At 44.2% G+C, this 24,376-nt stretch overlaps 2 protein-coding genes across 3 annotated transcripts in view; both read left to right on the top strand.

The window, feature by feature from the left end:
• LOC133527790 (protein bicaudal D) overlaps positions 1-21,288 on the top strand; it is a 29,392-nt gene extending 8,104 nt beyond the window's left edge. Inside the window, exons 3-12 of the mRNA XM_061864964.1 lie at positions 4,761-4,985; positions 5,643-5,880; positions 6,715-6,875; positions 7,123-7,263; positions 7,691-7,952; positions 9,687-9,824; positions 11,666-11,863; positions 14,340-14,597; positions 15,165-15,331; positions 18,285-21,288. Of these exons, the coding sequence (XP_061720948.1) occupies positions 4,761-4,985; positions 5,643-5,880; positions 6,715-6,875; positions 7,123-7,263; positions 7,691-7,952; positions 9,687-9,824; positions 11,666-11,863; positions 14,340-14,597; positions 15,165-15,331; positions 18,285-18,359 (1,863 nt within the window). The 3' untranslated portion in view covers positions 18,360-21,288. The remainder of the gene's footprint in view (positions 1-4,760; positions 4,986-5,642; positions 5,881-6,714; positions 6,876-7,122; positions 7,264-7,690; positions 7,953-9,686; positions 9,825-11,665; positions 11,864-14,339; positions 14,598-15,164; positions 15,332-18,284) is intronic.
• Positions 11,889-13,985, top strand: LOC133527789 (uncharacterized). 2 transcript variants are annotated; one of them, XM_061864963.1, is made up of 2 exons: positions 11,889-12,172; positions 13,493-13,985. In XM_061864963.1, the coding sequence occupies exons 1-2, from the start codon at positions 12,073-12,075 to the stop codon at positions 13,975-13,977; spliced, it is 585 nt and encodes a 194-aa protein (XP_061720947.1). In that variant the 5' UTR covers positions 11,889-12,072; the 3' UTR covers positions 13,978-13,985. The 2 variants fall into 2 exon arrangements, with proteins under 2 accessions (XP_061720947.1, XP_061720946.1); XM_061864962.1 differs by lacking the exon at positions 11,889-12,172 and adding an exon at positions 12,234-13,242.
• Positions 21,289-24,376: the final 3,088 nt, after the last annotated feature.

The raw sequence follows: 24,376 nt of genomic DNA, 5'->3' as shown, positions 1-24,376 counted from the left end.
TAATAAAATAAGAAAGTTATGAATGGTGAATTTTAAATAGTAATGTATTTAGCTTTCAAATATGTATAAATTTTAAAAAAATCTCTGTTATGTTAATAATTACGAACTGTTTTCATAATGGACCCCCGTCATTTTCTGCACAACACTTTTGTCGACATTTTTGGCGTGTTGATTTCTTGTAGATCGCAATGAATTGATACCCTGGACAATTTGACAAGTCTTATTTAATTTTATTTCATGATTGCCCAATAGTATTTGATAGATTGAAATTGGGGACAATTCGAAGGATTCATCTCGCGGGGTATGTATTTGGCCTGATTATTAGCATACCATGCCAAAACTTTTTTTGAGTAGTGGCAGCTGGCTAAATCTGGCCAACATTTCACAGGACCGTTATGGGATCTAATAAATGCCAATTCTCATTTCTCTAAGCACTCTTTAATATAAAGGTCCGACTTCATTGTTGACTATGTTATAAAACTTTTCGTCTTACAGCCGCAATTACAAATTCCTTGCCATATCATATGTTTTTTTGCGAACTTGTCAAGTTTCACGAACTTATATTTTTCTGGTAAATGACCTCTATTATTGGCCATATAAAACTTCTAACCGAGTAGTTGATTAAAATCGAGTTTTACATACGTCTTGTCGTCCAACTACGAGCAACCTTCGAATTCTGTCAATACTGGGTCGTACAATAGTCGAGCTAGTGTTTTAGCTTGTCGGATCTGTTTAACAGTCCGATTTGGCTGTTTTATTGCTCGATAGCTCTTATAGCCACCTCTAAGGTGAATCATCTTTATCTTTCTAGAAGTTTCTTTGATTTTTTTGGGATAAATCGTAATTAGACCGTCCTGAATTTTGTTTGAGTGACCTTGGGTCTTTTTTTTCCCAAAATCTTATTTGTCCCAGACCCCCGATTAGTTTGTGTTTTCCTGTCAGCTGATAGAGTCTCCTTGTAACGTTTTATGACCCCACAAATACTAGCTTTTAACATCTTAAGCGACTTAGTTGTCTTTGTCCGGGATCGATAAGAATTTTCGAAGTATTTGTGCACAATCAATCTCCTGTTCTCAATTTTCATGGTCGAAAACTTTAAAATGCAAAAAGCTAGGAAAAAAATATTTTGACAATTAATACTTTGAAGTTTGGTGATTGAACTGTAATTGTCAATTTTTTTCCCGCCATGGAATTATTATTTTTTAAACATTGCTAATTATGTCCCAATTCTATATGAACTATGCTTTACTTCTGTCGGATGAAAATGTAATGAGATCACTCGACATAAAGATCGTCCTAAAGTCACATTCAACCATCAAATTTGTCTAGGTTCCTGAATGTCATAATTTATTGTATTTTCCAATGCTAATTGCTAAAATCCTGTGCCATAAAATGGCATTTCAAGTATATTCACGCAGATTTCATTCGCTGTATTTAAGGTATACTCGTAATCTAGTCATAACATTATAGCAGCGGGCTGCAGGAAGCTGCAGTGTGCGCCTCGCTGGACGTGAAACGGCGTATCTTGAATAAGAATGGTATGGTAGTTACGACTTTTAGGGCACGGCTGACGGTTTTGGAGACCAACGAGATGACTGTCGGATTAATTTAAGACCAGCATCCGTTATTACTCATTAAGTTATATTACACTTTACTTCTTTCATTACGCTATCTGCCGCGTGAATAGATCTAAATTTCGGTCGTAATTTTAAAAGAGCGCTTACAAATAGTTAATAAATAGGTATGTGTATAAAATATAATTATTTGGGGACAATCTTACACTGATCGACCCAACTCCAAATTAAGCCAAGCTTGTAATTAGTTTGGTGCTAGGTCGATCTACGTAGTGCGTATAATAATGAAACACGACTAAGGAAGTACGTTAGACCGCAAACCTATACCTATTTGATAAAGTTATATAAGTTCGGTAAGTACGGTAAAAAACTTGCTTCCAATAAAAACTGTAATAGGATCTAAATATTTTTGGAAAATACTGTTCTTGCATTTATGGACGTGCAAGGAGGCATGCTCGGAACAGGTCATTTCTGTTATCGCTACGTAATGTGTATGACTAATTCTTTACATTGTGCAATGCTGATATGCAGGACCTTGAGATTCGTAACGCGTTGCCTTGATAATACTTAGCTATTAGTTTAAATTTTACTTACCTTGGAGAGTGAAACTTGCTAAAGTAATAAATTAATTGACTATCGCATATTCAACACTATTGTGTTAAGCTATCAAACCTGATAGCTGCCAAATGTGAATAAACATTATCAAATCACATTTTTTTGTCAACGATTTTATTTATTTTATTAAGAACGATTTTTTAGCTACTAGATTTTTAGGATTTTAGTAACAAACACACATATGAATGGTATATCGAATGAAAACTCGCTTACCTTTATCTATTGGTTCATTAGAAATAGTATCCGAACGTGTCTAAAAAAACTGCGGGTAGACGCATGAAAAAAAGCACGCCAATTTTAAATAGGTCACCATATTGGACGCCTCGCGTGTCGCATAAAATTTGCACTTTACATTTTGTCACAGCGGAGTTCTCACATTAGGTCTCTTTACTGTCACTGCTAAAATGAATCCAGAAAATAAGGTAAATAACTTTCGGTCACCATCATTCAGTATTATAAATGTTAAAAGCCTTTGCATGTATGCCGCGATAGGTTCTGTTAATTTTCAAATGGCTCTTCGAAACGATTTTGAGCAAGGATATAATAGTTTCTTCTAACATAACTCTCAAATGATGTAGCAAACGGCTATAATTTTTACAGCATGTACTAAACTTTTTGTAGGAAATACACTCATTGTTAGTATTTAACGAACTAATAACTGGTAATTACATTTCAGTAACATAATTTCTGTATTCGTTTGTCATAAGCAATAAAACTACTTTCTAAAAAGTTAAGAATACAACATTAGTTTTCTGATAATTATGTATAGGTATCGTATAGCTACCGATGTGAGTAATTTGGGTAATTTTGACCCGCATCCGACTTATGCCTTGTCCTCAACCCATCGGTTACAGGAAACAAAAATTACCTAGTGGTCAAATGTCTCTATACCCTTCATCAACGTTATTCAGTCACCCATTCAGGGGCTAGAGGCTACATATTTAGAGCTAATTTACGGGCCACACCTCGTGCTAGTTCAGCTTGGTCGGGACACACCCAGCCGTCATGACTTAGTAACAATGCGCTGGGGTGGCGTTACCCTTATTATTCACAGTCTAGACGCAGATTACGCACCTTTATTAATATATGAATTGGGCTTTTGTGTAAATTTAGTAGTTTTAAAGGAAAACTAAGTCTCTGAGGTAGCTTAAGTATCTGAACTAATAACTATAGAAGTCTGACTGGAGTTCAAAAATGACCCACGTGTATTGTGCTGCTAGCGACTCGATTGTACAGCGCGCAGCTTGACAACTTCAAATATTGTTATACCACACAAAATGTTTAACATGTAGAATTTTATTTCAGTCAATCAAAAACTTTTAGTGACCAATCACAACTTTTTTGAATAGCGAGAAATTGTGTTTTGGGTTAAATTCAAAGATGCGGTCGGGTTAGGGTGATACTCCGTCTGTCCAATATCTTGGTCCAATGTGTATTTGCGTCTCACCTTTTGCTTAATGAGAGAGTGAGAAGCTCATTGTACTAAGATATTGGACTGATGGAATACTCGTACCACCCTTAGGTATATTTTTATAGGAAGGGATGTGTTATATAAGTGTAAGTCATACGGGGCGTTTTTCGAAGTAAAAAATGTACTTAGAGTTTCGTCTATATTCCGTCGCTACCCATTAAGATCATTAAAGTAGTTGTGTACAGGACAGATTACAATTTCAAATCAAAATTACATAATTATTTAACGACAGCACTGACTGTGCTGTCGTTAAATAATAACTTATGTCTACATTTCCGATACAAAATTGTCAACCTGATAGACTTGGAGTCAGGTCGGTGTCCGTCTGCCCACCACAGGTTTTATTTATCTTACGGAGTATCGCCATAAAATCATTATAAACATACACCTGTACACGTGAGAAAACATATCTGACACTTTATTAATTAATTCTGTAATTGCGTGTTATAACAAGTATCGATTATAAATCTCAGCTCATTGTGCTGTTTGGCGGACGACGACCTGTTAGCGAAATTAGTAGTTCATTACCGCCGCGGAAGTCTTCTATATTTGACCTCATTTTGTATTTTTATCGTTTCTAAACCCGGCCGCTTCTCATGCTTTATTTTATAACATACAAACTAAATCGCGGCGCGAAACATGTATGCGAAATCAGATAGCAGTTCGTGTTGGCTGAAAATTTTAGATTTAGTTGTATACAGCGCCGTTATGGAACGAGTGTTAAAATTCAAATGAGGAATGTCAACTATGTGGGCATATAAACCAATTAGGTACTTTTGGATCTTCCAAATGGACGATGGGCAGATGGGCACTCTTGAAATTTTTAAGCCACATGTAAAGGATCTGTCGATATCGTGCATTTTATACCACGTTGCGTTTATGACTATTATCTAGGTTTTATTCGAAGAATCTATGAGGTTACACTGCATTATTATTGATAACACTATCACATGAAGGAGATTAATTTAGAAAAGCTACGAGATAGTGCCAATTTGTTTTAAAAATCCATCTGTTAAACCGTGACCTTTATGCGAAATCTATTATGATAATTTGCTATTTATCAATCTCATTTTTCTTAAATAATATGCCTGTGTTCACAGCTACGCCACGAGCTGGAGCGTGTAGTGAGCGAGCGCGACCGTCTGCTCACGGAGAGCTCCGAGCTCGGCGTGGACAAGGCGTCGCGTGAATCCGAGCGCGCGGCACTACGGGCGGAGCTGCGTGAGGCGCGCCAGCGAGAACAGAGGCTTCTGCTGGACATCGGGGACTTGGAAGACGAGAATATATCGTTACAGAAGCAAGTGTCGGCGTTGCGATCATCGCAGGTATGTTCTTAAAACCGCGTATAGCGTATCAGAGTGCGCTGAGCTGCGCGAGGTGACCAACGTGAACAGAACTACTGCTTGACATCGGGGACTAGGAGGACGAGAAGATATCGTTACAGAAGCCTTGCCCGCGCTGCGATCATTGCAGTTATGTTCTCTCAGACTTATTTAGGCACTTGAACGATCATAGTCTATAACTCACGTTTTTTTCGAAAGTAAATGATGTCGTGAAATTTTTAGAGCGGAACTAAACTACATAATGTTCTAGTTTTTCTGTTTGGGTAATGTATGAGAAACATACATGGACTGTCGACAGCACAAATACGTTTTATCGACTGCATTTCAATAGAATAAGCCTATTACTAACAACTCCTTACGTGTGCATTCACAATGGGATTGGCAAATATCAAACGTTTTCATAGATGGCACCAGCATAGGTTTTACCTGTCTCTAGTTTTGTTCTACGAAATTTAGCTTAAACGCCGGCTAGTATCCAGGCTATAAAAGTAAACAAAAAAGTAATTTACTCTATTCGTAGGATTGACAGGTAAAAACTAAGCTCTCGTCATCGGTAAAATACTTCGCCTGACCTATTAAAAAGTGACAAAGGCATTCAACCTTTTCTTCAATTACATTAATATAATGAAAAACTTTCAGGTGGAATTCGAAGGGCTAAAGCATGAGGTCAGACAGCTGCGCGAGGAAGCGGAGAACCTCCGCGCGGCGGCCGACGAGACCGCGGCGCTGCGCCGCATCGCCGAGAGGCAACTTGGCGAGGCACTCGAGGCGCTACAGGCCGAGCGCGAGGCGAAGTTCGCCGCGAAGAAGGAGCTCGACGCGCATCTTAGCCGCGAGGCAGCCTACAACATCACCAACCTGGCCTACAGCATACGAGGTGAGCTCTTCTTTGACGAATAGTCTCAGGAGTGAAGCGGTTTGGAGGGGGCTGCGAGGTATCAAAGGTGGACGTGAGGTTACGTTCGTTGCGAAGATGGAGCTTTATGCTTGCCCCAGCCGTGATGCGGCATACAACATCTAGAGGTAGCTCGACGAAGCCTTGGAGGTGCTGCAGGCCAAGTGCAAGGCTAAGTTCGCCGCGAAGAAGGATCTTGATGCGTATCTCAGTCGCGAGGCAACTTACAAAATCACCAACCTGTGATGTGGGGCGTTAAGGGAGAATTTATTGGTCTTGAGTATACGTTTATTGTGTCTTAAATAACAAGTAGGTACATGCCATTATATACTAAGCTATGCACGTGTGTGAATAAGGTGTAGTACACACACTACACCTTCCCCCTTAAAAGGAAAAAAAAAATAGATTATACTGAAATGAATCGTTCTAAAATTATGATCTATTTTTTTTTTCAATAAAAGTTAATTTTAGTACACAATAAAAATAAAAGGAGTACGATAAATATAACTAAATGAATACCTAATAAAAACAAATTATATACCTAAATTCAGTAAAATGACGAAGAGGCAATGTGGCGTAGGTTTAGAGGTAAGGGCGTGCCAGATACAATTTCTAGTTAATCGAATGTCTAAATTGGTTTTTACAGGCAAGTCATCATATGTTCGCAAGATGACGATATCGTCGTCTTTTCGACGACTGTTCTAATTTTGTAAATTGCATGTTCTTTTCTGTGTGAATTCAGGATATCACCTATAATTGCCTTGAAATTTCTAACACAACTGTTCCTGTAGTAAACTTTTAAGTTTGGTGCTGCAGGCATGGGCGAGGAAGGCGGCTCCGAGGAAGGCTCTCCCGGCGCGTCCAACTCTGAGCTCGCGGCGGCCATGGGCGAGCACCACGCCGACCTGTTCTCCGAGGTGCACCTGCACGAGGTGTCGCGTCTGGAGAAGCAGCTGGAACAAGCCCACAACGAGAACGTGAGTCGAGCGACTTGGTTTTATGAGGCAGGCATGCAGGTTCCACTCCAACTCTGGCAGCCAATGCAGCTCTGCAGCTCACTGATGCATTGTTACATGGAGTTTCGTATTTCGTACACATTATGCCAAATACTATTAGGCGCCAATTCAGATTTTTTTTTAATGTGCAACTGTTAGAGATTTTTTAATGTGCAACGCTAACTATCAATTACATGTAATTATGATTGCTGATTATTTTTGTCCACAGAGCCAGCTTTCGGCGTCAGTGCGTGCCGCACAAGCGACAGCGGAAAGCGAGAGCGCCTGCGCTTGTGTGTTACGCTGTGGTCTACAACGCGCCGCTTCTCGCGTCACCGCGTTGGCCGCCTTGCACAAAGAGACCCAGCCCGTATGTTTTTATTTACCACAATACTTGTCACGCCAGATTGTATAATTGCAATTAATAATAGAACTTGAGGTATAGGATATCGGCAGGAGTGGAAGTTCTTATACAAAAAAAAATTAATAATTCTAATTTAAGTATACGATATTAAAGCAAAATGAAATTTTAGGTCAATCTTGCAAAAATATCTTAATCCGGCACTGGGTCTGTGCCTTCGATGCCTGACCTGTCAAGAAATTACAAAATGGCGGAAGAATGTTTGATATGTCATCGTATTTAAGAATTGTTTTGCTTACAATTTACTTTTTTCTTAGCATATCTTTGCAATATTCTTATCACCCTCGTATCTAAAATTTCACATCCCCCCTCGTTGCACAATTGTTGACCCGATATAGTGTCGGTGGAGGGGAAATAAGTATTGTTTTGTTTGTAGGAGGAGTGTATGTCGGAGGGCAGCGGCGGCGCGCCGCGGGGCGCGGCGGCGTGGCTCACGTGGTGGCGCGTGTCGGGCGGCGAGCTGGCGGCGCTGCAGGCCGCGCTGGCCGAGCTGCACGCCGCCGCCGCGCCGCCCGACGCCTCGCCCGCCGCGCTGGCGCGCGCCTCGCTCGCCGAGCTCAGCGACCGGGTGGCGGAGGCCGAGGTGCGCGCCGCCGCCTTGCAGGCCGACTGCGACTTGCTGAGGACTCTGGCCGGAGGTACGCTAACTATCAACGCTCACTTGGCTCACCCGGTGTCGCGTGGCGGGCGGCGAGCTGGCGGCGCTGCAGGCCGCGCTGGCCGAGCTGCACGCCGCCGCCGCGCCGCCCGACGCCTCGCCCGCCGCGCTGGCGCGCGCCTCGCTCGCCGAGCTCAGCGACCGGGTGGCGGAGGCCGAGGTGCGCGCCGCCGCCTTGCAGGCCGACTGCGACTTGCTGAGGACTCTGGCCGGAGGTACGCTAACTATCAACGCTCACTTGGCTCACCCGGTGTCGCGTGGCGGGCGGCGAGCTGGCGGCGCTGCAGGCCGCGCTGGCCGAGCTGCACGCCGCCGCCGCGCCGCCCGACGCCTCGCCCGCCGCGCTGGCGCGCGCCTCGCTCGCCGAGCTCAGCGACCGGGTGGCGGAGGCCGAGGTGCGCGCCGCCGCCTTGCAGGCCGACTGCGACTTGCTGAGGACTCTGGCCGGAGGTACGCTAACTATCAACGCTCACTTGGCTCACCCGGTGTCGCGTGGCGGGCGGCGAGCTGGCGGCGCTGCAGGCCGCGCTGGCCGAGCTGCACGCCGCCGCCGCGCCGCCCGACGCCTCGCCCGCCGCGCTGGCGCGCGCCTCGCTCGCCGAGCTCAGCGACCGGGTGGCGGAGGCCGAGGTGCGCGCCGCCGCCTTGCAGGCCGACTGCGACTTGCTGAGGACTCTGGCCGGAGGTACGCTAACTATCAACGCTCACTTGGCTCACCCGGTGTCGCGTGGCGGGCGGCGAGCTGGCGGCGCTGCAGGCCGCGCTGGCCGAGCTGCACGCCGCCGCCGCGCCGCCCGACGCCTCGCCCGCCGCGCTGGCGCGCGCCTCGCTCGCCGAGCTCAGCGACCGGGTGGCGGAGGCCGAGGTGCGCGCCGCCGCCTTGCAGGCCGACTGCGACTTGCTGAGGACTCTGGCCGGAGGTACGCTAACTATCAACGCTCACTTGGCTCACCCGGTGTCGCGTGGCGGGCGGCGAGCTGGCGGCGCTGCAGGCCGCGCTGGCCGAGCTGCACGCCGCCGCCGCGCCGCCCGACGCCTCGCCCGCCGCTCTGGCGCGCGCCTCGCTCGCCGAGCTCAGCGACCGGGTGGCGGAGGCCGAGGTGCGCGCCGCCGCCTTGCAGGCCGACTGCGACTTGCTGAGGACTCTGGCCGGAGGTACGCTAACTATCAACGCTCACTTGGCTCACCCGGTGTCGTGGCGGGCCACCTACAGGCGGCTTTACTCCCAACCTATACCTTGCACGCCCCGCTTGCGTGAGTATAGTTAGACGAACTTACTAACGTGGTTGTCGAGGCTGAACGAGAAATAGCGCTGGTGGCTTAGCGGTAAGAGCGTGCGACTTTCAATCCGGAAGTCGCGGGTTCAAACCCCGGCTCGTATCAATGAGTTTTTCGGAACTTATATACGAAATACCATTTGATATTTACCAGTCGCTTTTCGGTGAAAGAAAACATCGTGAGGAAACCGGACTAATCCCAATAAGGCCTAGTTTACCCTCTGGGTTGGGTGGTCAGATGGCAGTCGCTTTCGTAAAAACTAGTGCTTACGCCAATTCTTGGGATTAGTTGTCAAGCGGACCCCAGGCTCCCATGAGCCGTGGCAAAAATGCCGGGTAACGCGAGGATGAAGGGAGAAATAGCAATAATAAATATACAAATGAAAGCTAAATAATAGCCTGTGATTTTTTTTATAATGATAATTATTTCTTTCCAGGAGCGGGTCGTGCACTATCTTCAGCCGCGCCAGCCCTCACGTCGGCGGCCGAAGCCCTCGCACAGATGTACCACCACGTGTGCGCCGTCAACGGCACGCAGCCGGAACGCTTGCTGCTGGAGCACGCCGCCACAGACGGTAACTATACTAGTAGCACCAAAGTACAATCATTCATTTGAATTTGTGATTTGCCTAAAATGTTCTTTGAAAACTGGATAGAGTCGGATCAAGTTACCTTTGCACAGACTTAGCAATAATGCACTGGTAGATTTAGGTGTGTGTGTGGTGTGTGTATGGTGTGAAATGTTATCATAAGCGTCACGTATTCATGAAAATATGACGTTGCATTATAACATGATGACATTACATTATAAATGACATTCACACTTTGTCACATCAAAGTCGGTGTAAAATTAACTTTTCTCCTATATACTCGGAAATGTACACCTTAGTGTAGCATAAATAGTACAGGAAGTTTTTCTTTATGGTCAAATTCAAATTTAAAAAAATATATTATCCTGTTTTAGCAGACAGGAAGTTCATTAGAGTCAGACCAAGATAAGTTGGCAGCGATTTTGACAGCCTAGACAGTGCAAGGGTTAATTTAAACGAAAAAAATCTATGAAAGTATGACGTTTACTTAACACTAAAAACACTTGCACAGGCTGGGCTATCAAAATCGCTGCCAACTTCTGCTGGTCTGACTCTACTGTGTTGTTTTTACTTTTATAAATATGTATCCACTACGCAAACAACCAATTATTATAGCCGCGGGCCGCGTCTACACGACCCAGTCAACTATCATTTCAAGCTATAGGATAGAGTGAGATAGTAAAATAAACTACCTTGCATGTCTCGTTCTTACACTGTAGTGAATGATCGTGCGAATACTGCTTTATAAAATCAAAGACTATATAACTTTTATATTTTTTAAGGATGTCATGCGTGCACATACAGCTAATATTGCACAATTATATTGAATGAATGAATACTGAAGAATGCAGAATAAGTTGTGCCTTTAACTTAAAAAAATGAATGAATGAGGGAAATTCTTTTAACGTTTTAAATAGAAGGTTTGATTTGAGTGATGTTTGGAGAGAAGCACTATACACCCGAGGATCCCGAAAGATTTTAACCACGCACTTCTGAGGCCAAAAGAAGGAAAAAATATTATTTGAGTATACGTAATCTCGCCATTTTTATTTTTTATTTTTTTTTTGTTCATAAAAGTTTACGTTATGGTAAAACTGGCTGGTACTTGTCACTTTTTGACATCTATCAATAAGGATATTTGGATTACGCCCCTCAATGGCATTATCGCTATCAAGAATGCATTTTGCACTAAATTACAATAAGATGTTTTTTTTTTAAATTGGTATTTACTCTGAAACTAGGCGAATTCCAGAAAAGTTTATATGACATTTTAGTTTCTAAATGTGATTAGGAATACACTGTTAAAATCTTTCGGTTTTCTCATGTTACACCGTGTATATGTATCGGCAGGAATAGCAATCCGTGGATTCGTCTTCTTTGTCGGCGAAATTGAAACTTATCCACGAATGGCCCTTTCCCGGTCTCTGTAATAATGTACTATAAACGGACTGTAATTTTGACTCGTTTCGTGTCTTTCGGCTCAAACATTTCGGCTATGGAAGGAAGAGACAAGGAACAGAAACTCCTTAGGCAGAATTGTTGCTAAAGTGTCCAGCTGTCAGCTATAAATAATAGTTCTAAATCTCTCCAGAGTAGCGCTAAAGTAGCTAAGAACCTAGGCGTTATTGACGGAGTGAAGTACGCTGTCTATGATTCGATTTTTTTCTCAAGTATTCTAGGTATTGTAGCGCCACCTATTTATGGTTTTTTGTCAGACACTTTTTAGTATATGGAGATTCTGTGCCTTACCTTCCGTAATCTCGGCATTCTTACATAATGGCATACCTCGCGCGCTCGCATCAAAATGTACCATTGTGTGTTTCCAGGTCGCGGGGGCGACGGGCGCGGGCTGGGCGTGGAGGTGGAGGACGAGGCGCTGGCGCTGGCGGCCGGCGAGCTGGAGGGGCTGCGCGCGGCCGGCGCCGTCGCGCGCGCCGCCGACACGCTGCTGGACCAGCTCACACACCTGCGCGCCGCGCTCGACGCCGCGCTCGACTCGCGCCGCCACCACCACCCTGCTCCCGGTAACGTATGATGACTGCCGCCGACACGCTGCTGGACCAGCTCACACACCTGCGCGCCGCGCTCGACGCCGCGCTCGACTCGCGCCGCCACCACCACCCTGCTCCCGGTAACGTATGATGACTGCCGCCGACACGCTGCTGGACCAGCTCACACACCTGCGCGCCGCGCTCGACTCGCGCCGCCACCACCACCCTGCTCCCGGTAACGTATGATGACTGCCGCCGACACGCTGCTGGACCAGCTCACACACCTGCGCGCCGCGCTCGACGCCGCGCTCGACTCGCGCCGCCACCACCACCCTGCTCCCGGTAACGTATGATGACTGCCGCCGACACGCTGCTGGACCAGCTCACACACCTGCGCGCCGCGCTCGACGCCGCGCTCGACTCGCGCCGCCACCACCACCGTGCTCCCGATAACGTATGATGACTGCCGCCGACACGCTGCTGGACCAGCTCACACACCTGCGCGCCGCGCTCGACGCCGCGCTCGACTCGCGCCGCCACCACCACCGTGCTCCCGGTAACGTATGATGACTGCCGCCGACACGCTGCTGGACCAGCTCACACACCTGCGCGCCGCGCTCGACGCCGCGCTCGACTCGCGCCGCCACCACCACCGTGCTCCCGGTAACGTATGATGACTGCCGCCGACACGCTGCTGGACCAGCTCACACACCTGCGCGCCGCGCTCGACGCCGCGCTCGACTCGCGCCGCCACCACCACCGTGCTCCCGGTAACGTATGATGACTGCCGCCGACACGCTGCTGGACCAGCTCACACACCTGCGCGCCGCGCTCGACGCCGCGCTCGACTCGCGCCGCCACCACCACCGTGCTCCCGGTAACGTATGATGACTGCCGCCGACACGCTGCTGGACCAGCTCACACACCTGCGCGCCGCGCTCGACGCCGCGCTCGACTCGCGCCGCCACCACCACCGTGCTCCCGGTAACGTATGATGACTGCCGCCGACACGCTGCTGGACCAGCTCACACACCTGCGCGCCGCGCTCGACGCCGCGCTCGACTCGCGCCGCCACCACCACCGTGCTCCCGGTAACGTATGATGACTGCCGCCGACACGCTGCTGGACCAGCTCACACACCTGCGCGCCGCGCTCGACGCCGCGCTCGACTCGCGCCGCCACCACCACCGTGCTCCCGGTAACGTATGATGACTGCCGCCGACACGCTGCTGGACCAGCTCACACACCTGCGCGCCGCGCTCGACGCCGCGCTCGACTCGCGCCGCCACCACCACCGTGCTCCCGGTAACGTATGATGACTGCCGCCGACACGCTGCTGGACCAGCTCACACACCTGCGCGCCGCGCTCGACGCCGCGCTCGACTCGCGCCGCCACCACCACCGTGCTCCCGGTAACGTATGATGACTGCCGCCGACACGCTGCTGGACCAGCTCACACACCTGCGCGCTGCCAGAATTTGAATGGCCAGGTCACGTTAGCCGCCGGCGGCCACAAATGTCCCAGTATCGCCACTGTAATTTTAATTTTGCAAGTCCCTGGTGGCTAAAAGTGTGTAAAATCCGATATAAAATGATGTGTATCGTTCTATCCCAGTACCTCGTCCCGTACCCATATATAACCTACTTATCCTCACTTCCCAGGCTCCACAGATTCCCTATACTGGAAACAAAAATACTCCTGGAATACCATTAAGAAAGCCAAAGAACAATGCAACGCCAAACTTAAGTCCGCTGACATTAAGCGAAAACTTACTCACCTTACGCCCAAACCGCAGAAAAAGTTGACATATGAACAATGCATCAACTACAGCGGCGTCGGTCGAGTGAAAAAAATCACAGACTACTTTGAACACATATCTAAAAACTCCGTAGAAAACAAGCTAAGAATAGATAAAGACCATTGGCGATCGAACGATTGCTTCTCGAAATTCAACCTTAACGCTACGTACAATAAGACTATTCCTAGAATAAAGAAACCTGTGATAGCTAGAAGCCCCGCGAATTTCCATTCAGAGTGGAAGGATGCGTTGAAACAGAGCGCGCACTGCCGGGGCGTGCAGAGTACTAATATGTTGAGTAGTGTGGGAGACTCCTTGAGGCTGTTGCTGCTGCATTATATTATGTGATAGGTGTAACAGTAAGAGAATTACCCACTTTATTTTGTGTACAATGTAGTGTAGTTAGTTTTCAGACTGTTGTTATGAACCTAACCTTATTTGTTGGCTGTTTCAATATTAAATTTTAACTGATAAAAATATTGAAAAATTCGCCGAGGCCAACAAGATTCGAACTTGTGATCTTTCAGAACATCGGTCCAATCGCTCTAACTGAACTGTCGACGCTTACTCGATCCTTGATCCAGTCCATCCACCTCCATTCATCCATGCATTGTATTCATTTTTATTTCACTTAGAATATCGTAAGAAGTCTTTTTGTCTAGCAATGAATGTCTCTCAATTCAATATTAATAATAATGAACTCTTCCCAGGAATGGAATCGGAAGAGCGCGCCGCCGAGCTCGCCGAACTCCAAGAACAAGTCATCAAGCTCAAATCCCTCCTGTCGACCAAGCGCGAGCAGATCGCGACGCTGCGCACCGTGCTCAAGTCCAACAAGAACACGGCCGAGGTGGCGCTCGCCAACCTCAAGAGCAAGTACGAGACGGAGAAGACCATCGTCACCGAGACCATGCTCAAGCTCAGGAACGAGCTGCGGCTGCTCAAGGAGGACGCCGCAACCTTCTCCAGTGAGTTGAAAACCATGTTGTTGTAGCAAGTCCTTTACTTACCTACCGATATCTGTCATTTTAAAAATTCCAAAAACTGAACTGACGGAAAGTTATATGTATTATAATTACCGAACTTGTTCACGAAAATAGGTCGAAAAATGTGCCCTATAGAGGAGAACAGACTCGCTTGCTCGGTTTGCATTTGTCTAAAAGTTCCAGAAACATTAGTAGCACTTTAATTTTTTATATTTTTGTCTTGATCACGTTTACGACTGTAGCAGACCATGTTCCAGCTTAGGAATAAGCTGCTACCGACTTCTCAAGGAGGATGTTGCTACTTTTTTCATGTGTCAACTTCTGTAAGTATCTTACTGCTGTGGGCCACGACATTTTGTGGCTTCAGACTTCAAAGCCCGCCAGGCTTCTTTGTCCAACGCCATGTTTGTTCAGTCGAAGGCATTATGTTCACATAGGTCTTTTGTATTTATCTCCAGCTGTACCCAGAAAATGTCAATTCCCTACTTTCAATTACAGCCTAACTACTTATTTTAGCACCGTAGAACCGACCCCTTTTTTCGTTACCAGGTCTCCGCGCTATGTTCGCGGCGCGTTGCGAGGAGTACGTGACGCAGGTGGACGAGCTGACGCAGGCCCTCGCCGGCGCGGAGGACGAGAAGAAGACCCTCAACCAGCTGCTGCGGCTCGCCGTGCAGCAGAAACTGGCGCTCACGCAGCGCCTCGAGGAGCTGGAGGTATGTGCTTCAGCAGAAGTCGGCTGGAATACTGTAAGTGCCGGAATTTAGTTCCCATTTCAGAAAAGTAGATACTGTTGTGGGGCTGACCGTATATCAAGCAGGTGGACGCGATGGAGCTGTCATTTTAAGGTGAAACATCGGTTTTACTCATTCGGTTCGTTTATAGTGCATCTTATTCGTTTTAGTATAGAGGCACGTTCTTTCGGAACCTAAATGTACCAGCGTGGTCGGAGTCGTCTAGGACTTGCAATTTCGGACGGTTTCCAATTCCGGAATTTATTTTCGATATTGGGTCCCAATTCCGGAATTCCGGAACTGGTTCCGGAATTGGGGCTCACCATATTTTTATTAGATTTTGTAATAAAAAAACTTTAAAAAAATTGAAATTCTGATACTTTACGTTTATCAAATTATATAGTATTGTTTCAATAGAAATTAGTTTGAAGTATTATTAATCGAGAAATATCAATAAATTGAGTAGTGCCCTCTTTGAACCTCTTATTTTAGCACCTTATTACTATGGTTACTTTTATTCACTTCAATGATACGGCGTATATATTTGGGGAAACAACGGATGCTAGCAAACCATTTGACGCCTAATTTTATATAATGTTTAAATATAACGGCTGCGTAACCTAGTAAGTAGTGGCTCTGTTTACGAAGATGAAGGTTCTGGGGTTCCAATCTCGGTAAGGGCATTTATTGTGTTTATAACGATTATTTGTTCCTGAGTTAAGATTTTTGTTCTATGTATTAAAGTATTCAGCTGTACCTATTACCTTTGTGCATTGCCGACTAGTGCCCAAAACTCAAGCCTTATTAAGATTAAACCAAATGGGCTAAATGATTAAAATTATTTTAGTAGCGCTTCATTACAGCCGGATGGGCCTTTTTTGAAGTGTAAAATACGAGGGTTGCTACTTATATATCCGGAAACAAAAAAACAAACAAACGTACACGGCTGAAAATGGTTTTATTGTTTTTCAAAGTATTCCCCTTGATGATCTATGCACTTTTGCTTTCGTGTGAACCAATTTTTGAAGCACTTCTGCCACTCCGCCTGAGCTACCTCCATAACGTGTTGTTTGAATGCGTCGACAGCATCTTCAGCGGTCGAAAATCGTTGACCGCGTAATTAATTTTTTATATTGGGAAATAAATAAAAATCATTGGGTGCCAAGTCAGGGCTGTACGGCGGATGACCCGTTAATTCCACATTTTGATCTTCCAAAAATAGAGTTGTTTCGCGTGAAGTATGACAGCTGGCATTGTCATGATGAAGAATGATTCTTCGTCGCTGGTTAGTTTTACGAATTTGTTCAAATACTTCCGGTAAGCAAATGGTCGTGTACCAATCTGAATTAAGCGTTTTACGGTTTTCTAGTGGAACTGTAGCTACATGGCCATTAATACCGAAGAAGCAGGCCACCATTTGTTTCAATGTACTTGTTGCACGAGTAACTTTCGTAGTGTTCGGCTCATTTTGAAACACCCATACCGTTGATTGTTGCTTCGTTTCGGGATCGTTTGCATAGATCCAGGATTCGTCACCTGTATAGATGTTATAAACGGCCTTTGAGTCACCAGGGTTTTATTTTTTTAACATTTTATTGCACCATTCGACGCGAGCATCTTTTTGCTCCTTAGTTAAGTTGTGCGGTATCCAACGCGAACAAATTTTTTTACAGCTAAATGATCATGTAATATGCAATTAATGCTAGTCATAGAAATACCCAGAGTCGCCTCCATCTCGCGGTACGTAACATGTCGGTCGTCCATTATAAGTTTTCGCACAGCCTCAATATTTTGTGGTACAACGACCGATTTCGGGCGACCTGCCTTAACTTCGTCCGTAAGCATACTACGTCCACGATTGAACTCACTAAGCCAGTGATACACAGTAGTTTTAGATGGAGCTTCATCACCAAAAGTTGTAGTTAGTTGATCTATGCACTGTTGCGTTAAACCACGCCGAAAATCATAATAAATCATGGCACGAATATTTTCACGAGTGAGTTCCATTCTTGCAGCGAGATGAATTTTAAAACCCGTCAAAAACAAAACACTAGCGTTAATAAGAAAGAAAAAATATACCGGCCAGTACTTAAAAAAGTTCAAATTTTACCATGGAGGTCAAATATACTATTTCAGAAGATTGTTATCCCGGTTTCCGGATGTATAAATAGCAGCCCTCGTGATAACTACAATGCAAAACATAGGTATATACTTAAACGTTACGTTTTTTAAGTTTGGTTTTTTCCTTACTAGTTCCTAATTCAGAATATAATACGAGTATGCACTACTACTGGATCCGAAATCTTTCATTAAGGAAACTTATTTTTGAATTGTGAATAACATATCCAAATATTTATAAATTTTATTTCAAAAGTTTCGTTTAGGTAGGTTTCTGGTAAAGTATAGATGTATAGTTTAGCTTTTTATACTTCGTTTTTAGCATTAGAACAAAGGTAATGAATCAAATCTTGACATGTCTTTTCATTGAAAAACGGTTTTTAGAAATTAGTAGCTTTTACTTATGAAAGCAAAGTAATGTAAATGATCGTATGCGATTTATAATTGTTACATATTGATTTAGTTTTCAAACATGTTATTCGATAAAAAGACATGTTAAATATTGCTCACATTCTTTCTAATGCTAAAAAATGAAATCTAGCATGTAAGTATCGAAAGTAAAAAAAATCGATGGTTAATGCTGCTAGACTTGAGACTTTTGTCAGCGACGGCTAAAAATACCAGCGTAGTGTAGTTTCTTAACGCTTTTCAGTAGTAAACGTAATAAAATCTAATTAAAGTACAAAAATCCAATTCCGGAATTTTCGGTATTCAGTGGTCTCAATTCAGGAATTGTAATATCGGAAAATTGGTCCGAGATTCCGGAATCTCGGATTGCAAGCCCTAAAGTCGTCGTTAACGGTGTGCGTTTTCGCAGGTGGACCGCGAGATGCGCACGCGGCGCGTGCCGAAGGCGGCGGGGCCGACGCGCACGCGCGGGCGGGATTTCTAGCGGCTCGTGCTCGCGCTCAAGGCCGCCGCGCTCGCCCTGCGCGCGCTGCTGCCGCGCCCGCCGCGCGCCGCGCCCGGCCTGCGCTGACGGCGGCGGCGACGGGGATCACGTGGACAAACAACTTAAAAACGCTTAGTCTCGACCTATGCTCGCAAGATCGATACTTACACTGCGGTAACTGGCGCAGTCGATAGAATCGAACGTTCAGACCGTAGAGGACGCCGTCTTCTAGTTTAGTGTTACCGCACCTCTCGGCGGGCACGACGTCTGATCGATGCGCGTTTTAACGAATTTACCGCGTCGCGTCTTTCTCCGCGACGCTCTTCGACTGGTGACGCGAAACTTGTCGATTTCGGACACGTTCAGTGATTAGTGATTCCCGGGGCGCCGCGCGGGTGACTAAGCTAGAGTGAGCGCGGCGCCCCGACGTTTTTTATAAATCGTTCTTAGGCAACTAAATTATTTATACGTTTTATAAAATTATCTTATTACCCGTACCAATAAGATTAGGCGGAGGGGCCCCGCCGATAGCTGCGCGCGCACGCCGCGGGACCGGAACCGTCAAACTGTGCAATAGCGTGCGCGCGCCCGGAGGTACATGAAGTTAAACTTTAGTCGGCGGAGCTCCTCCATGAATGGTTGGTGTTAAATTAAAGTTGACTGATTTTAATGTGTGGCGCCCGAGCGGGCGGTTGTTGTTGTTCGCGTCGCGTCGCCGACTAGTGTATCGAATTTCCTCCTATTCGTATCTATTGCGCCGTCAAATTAATGTTGATCGAGTATTTTTGTAACAGTTGCGGTGTATTTTTATTACGCGAATGAATTTATCGCCGTTGTTATATCGCGTACGAGACGATATATCCCTCGCGAAGCAGATTTTACTATTATTGTCGTGTCGAAACAGGAATTATCGATAAAGCCGTGCGAAGTTATTTTTTATGACATGTTTATAATATAATTGTACGGTTCGCATATACATTTAATGATTACGAAATCCTCTACTCGATACGAATGTTTAAGTACGTCCAAAATGAAATTTTAAAAATAATGATCGGTGTCCATCCATTGTGCGCAAAAAGACTATGTAATCTGTTCTATCGGTCGTAGGTTCGTTGTGTTTGTGGCCCTCCGCCGATACTTTCGTCCATCTTGTTGTAGCGTAGTGTCCGCGTTCGTTTGACCTGCCGTCCCGTGGCCGCGTGCCACTCGCGTCCATTCTTGTCCAGCGCCGATCGGCCGGTCGCACCGACCTGTGTCTGTTTGCTCCGTATTTTTATCTTTAAAAACAAACCGGCCTCTAGGTTGCTCAAATCTTGCTCACGGCGGCCGATCGGTGTTTCTATTATTAAGAGGAAATTTACAAATATTATTGACTTGTTACAGTATTGTTTACGTTGTGTATCGTGGATGTGATAGGCGGCTCGCCTCGGCGCGACGTAGTCGTAGTGTCCGGACCTAGGCTAGTTCGACCGTTCCATGTAGGGGCACTCGCCCGTAGCTGTAGGTATTTTTACTGGATTAGATATTATAGTTCTAGTTATATGGTAACCTCCAAGTATACTTCGTAGGTTATCTATGAGATCTCCGTCGAGATGCGTAGTGAATTGGTTTGCAATATTAACATTACTAGCATAATTTGTTTTGCATAGCTCAAAGCGGGCTCGCCCGAGGACCATAGCCTTGCATTTATTGTTTTTAGACTATCGTATGAATTAGCTTTTATCGTAACCTCTTTATGTACTTAAACGATGGACTTACCAGCAGTAGTTAGTATTTATATTCATTTATATTTTTCTCTAGCTAAGCAGCAGACATCGTTTATGTATTATTTATGTCTAGTCAAAGTTACCGCCGCGCGCGCCGCTGTCCGCGCCTGTCAGATACTCTGTTGATTGTATTTGTTACCTTATGTTAAAGTATTACTTTTTTCTTATGGTTGTTATGAAAAATCAGTATTTAATTGCCCTTATCTTCCGTCTTATAAGCGAGGAATGAAATTGTTTCTAGTATTAATATCTGTCTGGCAGCGGGAGAGCGGCGCGGACGGACCAGCGTCAAAGTTTCCATGGTGGCAAAGCACTATGTCTATTTATACTTTTATCACTATAAGCCTCTTTCGTCCACATACATTTATCTTGACATTGTTATGTTTAATAGTATTGTACACAAGTTTTTTGACATCAAATCATTTACATTTATTTATATCAGATTGTTATATTTTGTTAAAATGAATTTGACTACACGAGCGGCGGTGCACGCGCCGCCGCCCGTGTTACTGTGAGCCGAAGGCGTGGTCTCGGGGCAGGGCACGCCCCGACGCGTGCCGCACCGAGGCCGGCCCCGGCGGGAGTCGCTCGATGTCTGCTGCCACGAGCCGGTGGTGGTTCAGAGCGATTAACCAAATATTTCTTTATTTATACACTTTAACTCTTTAGAATAGGTACTTATTTTGCATAAGCATAGATATTATTTTCTATCATAGAAGATGATTGAGTTTTTATAATCATTAAAGATTTAAAAGTATTTAAAACGCGCGCTAGTTTATTATATTGCGACATGATTTAGTATTGGGCAAACGGGTCGCATGGATGTTCCCACTTCATCTAGTCCGTAGCCGACGTCAAATATTGCACAGTTTGACGGTTCGTCATTTATTCCTAGAGTAGATACGCAAGATGGCCACTGTCGTTGCTTTCACTTTCACGTAATCATATCAGATTACAAGTCTTTGCATAATAGAATCTCAAACAGATGTAACTGATGAGCTTTAGATGTTATGTGTTCGCTGTATTTCAGTCAGGACAGATCACGAACCAGTTTCGGGAACATATCATGACAGAAGGACTATATTTTCAAACTGTAAGGCACGCCGTGTTGTCGCAATGACTGATAACAATCATGTATGAGAATAATAAATTATTATATTTAACATTTGACTTTTATTTTTGGGGGTATTGAATAAAAAATGTGTTAATGATTGGATAGTTTATTTAGGTAGTCAAGTATACATTACTGATGATGTCTGCTACCATATATTACATAGCGGTACCCTAACCGAGGATGGTACCTAATGTATCTATCTATACATTAATTTGCTGACAGTTTGTGAACGTTAGCACCTGTGTCGTGTTCAGCCAGCGCGAATCTTACACGATAAAGCATTCAAAAATATATGACCCGTTCGATTGACTTCGCATCTCTCTCCGCATATCATTTTGCAAGATACTACTGCGGTAATAGTATGGTCGCCGTAAACCTCGGTGAAGGTACAAGTTAAATACAAAACCCGTTTATGTCTGAGTAATATATCTATGAAACCGCTGTAGCACTATCGCATTTTATTACTTTTTAGGCCTGTCACGTTCTATCAAATATGTAAGTGCGAAAGTGACAGGCATAGTGACAAGTGATAAAAATGCAAACGTGCTACAACCGCCGTAAAGAGCCCAGCTTTACTTCATCGCATTATCGTCAAATCGGTTACCAACCAACAGTACAGCTACGCGGACAAAGTGTTTAAAACTCACTCGAGCCCAACGAAAACGGGCAACAGGGCGGGACTCCCTCCGGTCGATAACAACTTTTATCATATTTTTAAATGTCATAACACTTTATGCATAAAATTGTAATTATTCCTGAGCATAACTGGGTTTTTGTCATAAATGAGTTATATGACAAATTTAATTCGCATTAAATTTTAGGTTGGGTTCATTAGGTATGGACAAAAAATATATGACAACTGCCATGTATATCAATATTATGGCTAAAAATGTATGACACAATATAATGACTTTTCATTTGTATGCGCAATGATTTTGACACAAGTTGTTATGCGTATCAAAGATATGACAAACTTTTATGCAACCCAATATGGACCCCAACAGGGCACTTTAAATGGAAATAAAAAAACCCATCCCTATAGTATAAGAGAAGAGTTGGTAACCAATTTTAACCCATAAGCCGACGAAGTCCATTACACTGGATAAGGTAACCTGCTATAACATTGGCCAACTATTTTTTACTAACGGTTAGCCGATGTTATGGTACCCCATACGTTAATCTTATAAATGTAATGTAAATAATTACGTATTTTAATACGCGTTTTTCAAAGAATTAACATTTTTAAATAATATTTACAGTCTTTATATAACTAGGGTTAAATAAGGGTTACAATTTTATTTTGACTAAAATTTAGGCGGTACAAAATTACAATGCAATACATAAACAATAATCACTATCCAATTCGTTTTAATTCAACGCACGAAATTAATAAATATATTGTTAGGATAATATAAACGAAAACTCATTGATTGAATAAGATGTGTAAAGGGTATTTCTTTTTGGCCTCAATAAAGTAAAAAAAAAAAATCGCTTCGAATTTGACAGCTTATGTAGATGGCGCTGAACGGCGGCACATTATATGGTAACTCTGGTTGCCAAAAGTTGACAACCGTGTGGCCGTCAGACATGTTAAGCTGTACAACGCTATCTATTCCAGCTGCCATACTATAGTTCGTTTTTTTAAGCATTAGAAATAAGGTAAGCGATTTTGACGTGTCTTTATTGAACAATAACTTTTGAAAAATAATTCACGGCAAATATGTAACAATTATAAATTATATAATATACGATTACATTATTTTTCTTTCATAAGTAATAGTTCCTGATTATTACAAAGCGTTTTTCAATAAAAAGACATGTGAATTGATTGTTTACCTTTTTTGTAATGCTAAAAAAACGATAGGGTTTATTAGCCGAGCGAAGGGAAGGTGTCGTTTTCAGTTTAAGCGTAAATGTTTTCGTATGTTTGGGCGTTTTCCCCTACAGGCTGCATTTCTCAACCAATTCTCGAGAAATTTATTTCGTGAGCGAGTTCAATAATTATTGAGATTTTGTTGATTCCGTTTTTGGATTTATTTAAATGGCCGTGACATGAGGGTTCGCGAGGTCTACAAACTTAACTAATAAAAATACATGGTTACAAGTCAAACCGAAACTCATTACACTGAGCCAGAAACACATAATATACAAGTCATTTCAAATTACAATTTTTATTATAGTCCTTCGTAAACATTTTTTTTTTTCATTTTATTCCATTGAAACGAAAGCTCGGTAAACCGAACAACTATAGAGGTAATATAGAGTATCAGTTACGTATAAAAATACTACCAGACAACTATCTTACAAACTAGTACACGAAATGTTAAAAAATCCAATGGAAACCCGAGAAAACGCCTCTTCTATATCCGCGTTAGTCAGCAGTAGATGTACTTAAAGTTATGCGGGCTTGAACCACCAAATCTTCAACCGCCATTCCCCGACCCCTTAACCCCAGACCATTTAACTCCTAATCCTAACCCCCAATTCCTCAACTTCCAACCCCCGATTCCTCAACTTCCAACCCCCGATTCCTCAACTCCCAACCCCTCAGTCACCGACCCATCAACTCATCGCCCCCTCAACCCCCAAACTCAGACCCCCGTCTACCTTCACCACCACCGCCTACCTCACACACCTCTCACACCTACCCCTCACCTCTTATTTCCAACACTACCTACATCAAAAATCATATTACACCCAATTATAAAAGGTAAGTTCCATATATCACCCGTGGTCTTCATAATCACTAAATAGCCTTACCTCAAGTTTGACACTGACATACTCGCATACACACATATGCTGACATATTCGCTAGCGTAACTTATTTTCTATGCGTCTCACTCTTACTGGCATCCTATTAGTGCGAGCGAGATGTATAGAAAGTAAGCTACGAACACGTCAGCTAATATGTAGAGTCACTCATGGTAAAGTTACGTACAGTTGCACTACATCAAATTGTTAGTTTTCGGGAGGAAATGCTTGAGTTGCTTAAGAATACAGTCAAATCACCATACATGTGCCTTTAAAAATTGAGGAGTTCTCTCAATTCAAAAATATTATGGGACCCCCTTGGAGGCAACTCCTTTCAAACAATAAAAGAATTACTCAAATCGGACCACGGGTGTCCGAGTAATCGG

Source organism: Cydia pomonella, chromosome 18 (assembly GCF_033807575.1).
Source record: "Cydia pomonella isolate Wapato2018A chromosome 18, ilCydPomo1, whole genome shotgun sequence".
Lineage (NCBI taxonomy): Eukaryota > Metazoa > Arthropoda > Insecta > Lepidoptera > Tortricidae > Cydia > Cydia pomonella.
The sequence above is the reverse complement of the archived record's forward strand: the minus strand, read 5'-3'. Positions and strand labels throughout refer to the sequence as shown.

What these genes read in the sequence shown, in the direction of transcription:
- LOC133527789 (XM_061864963.1), top strand. Translation starts at nt 12,073, where the DNA reads ATGATGACTGCCGCCGACACGCTGCTGGACCAGCTCACACACCTGCGC. An exon ending in CCACCACCACCCTGCTCCCG is followed by an intron (nt 12,173 to 13,492) that starts GTAACGTATGAT and finishes CTCACTTCCCAG; the next exon opens with GCTCCACAGATTCCCTATAC.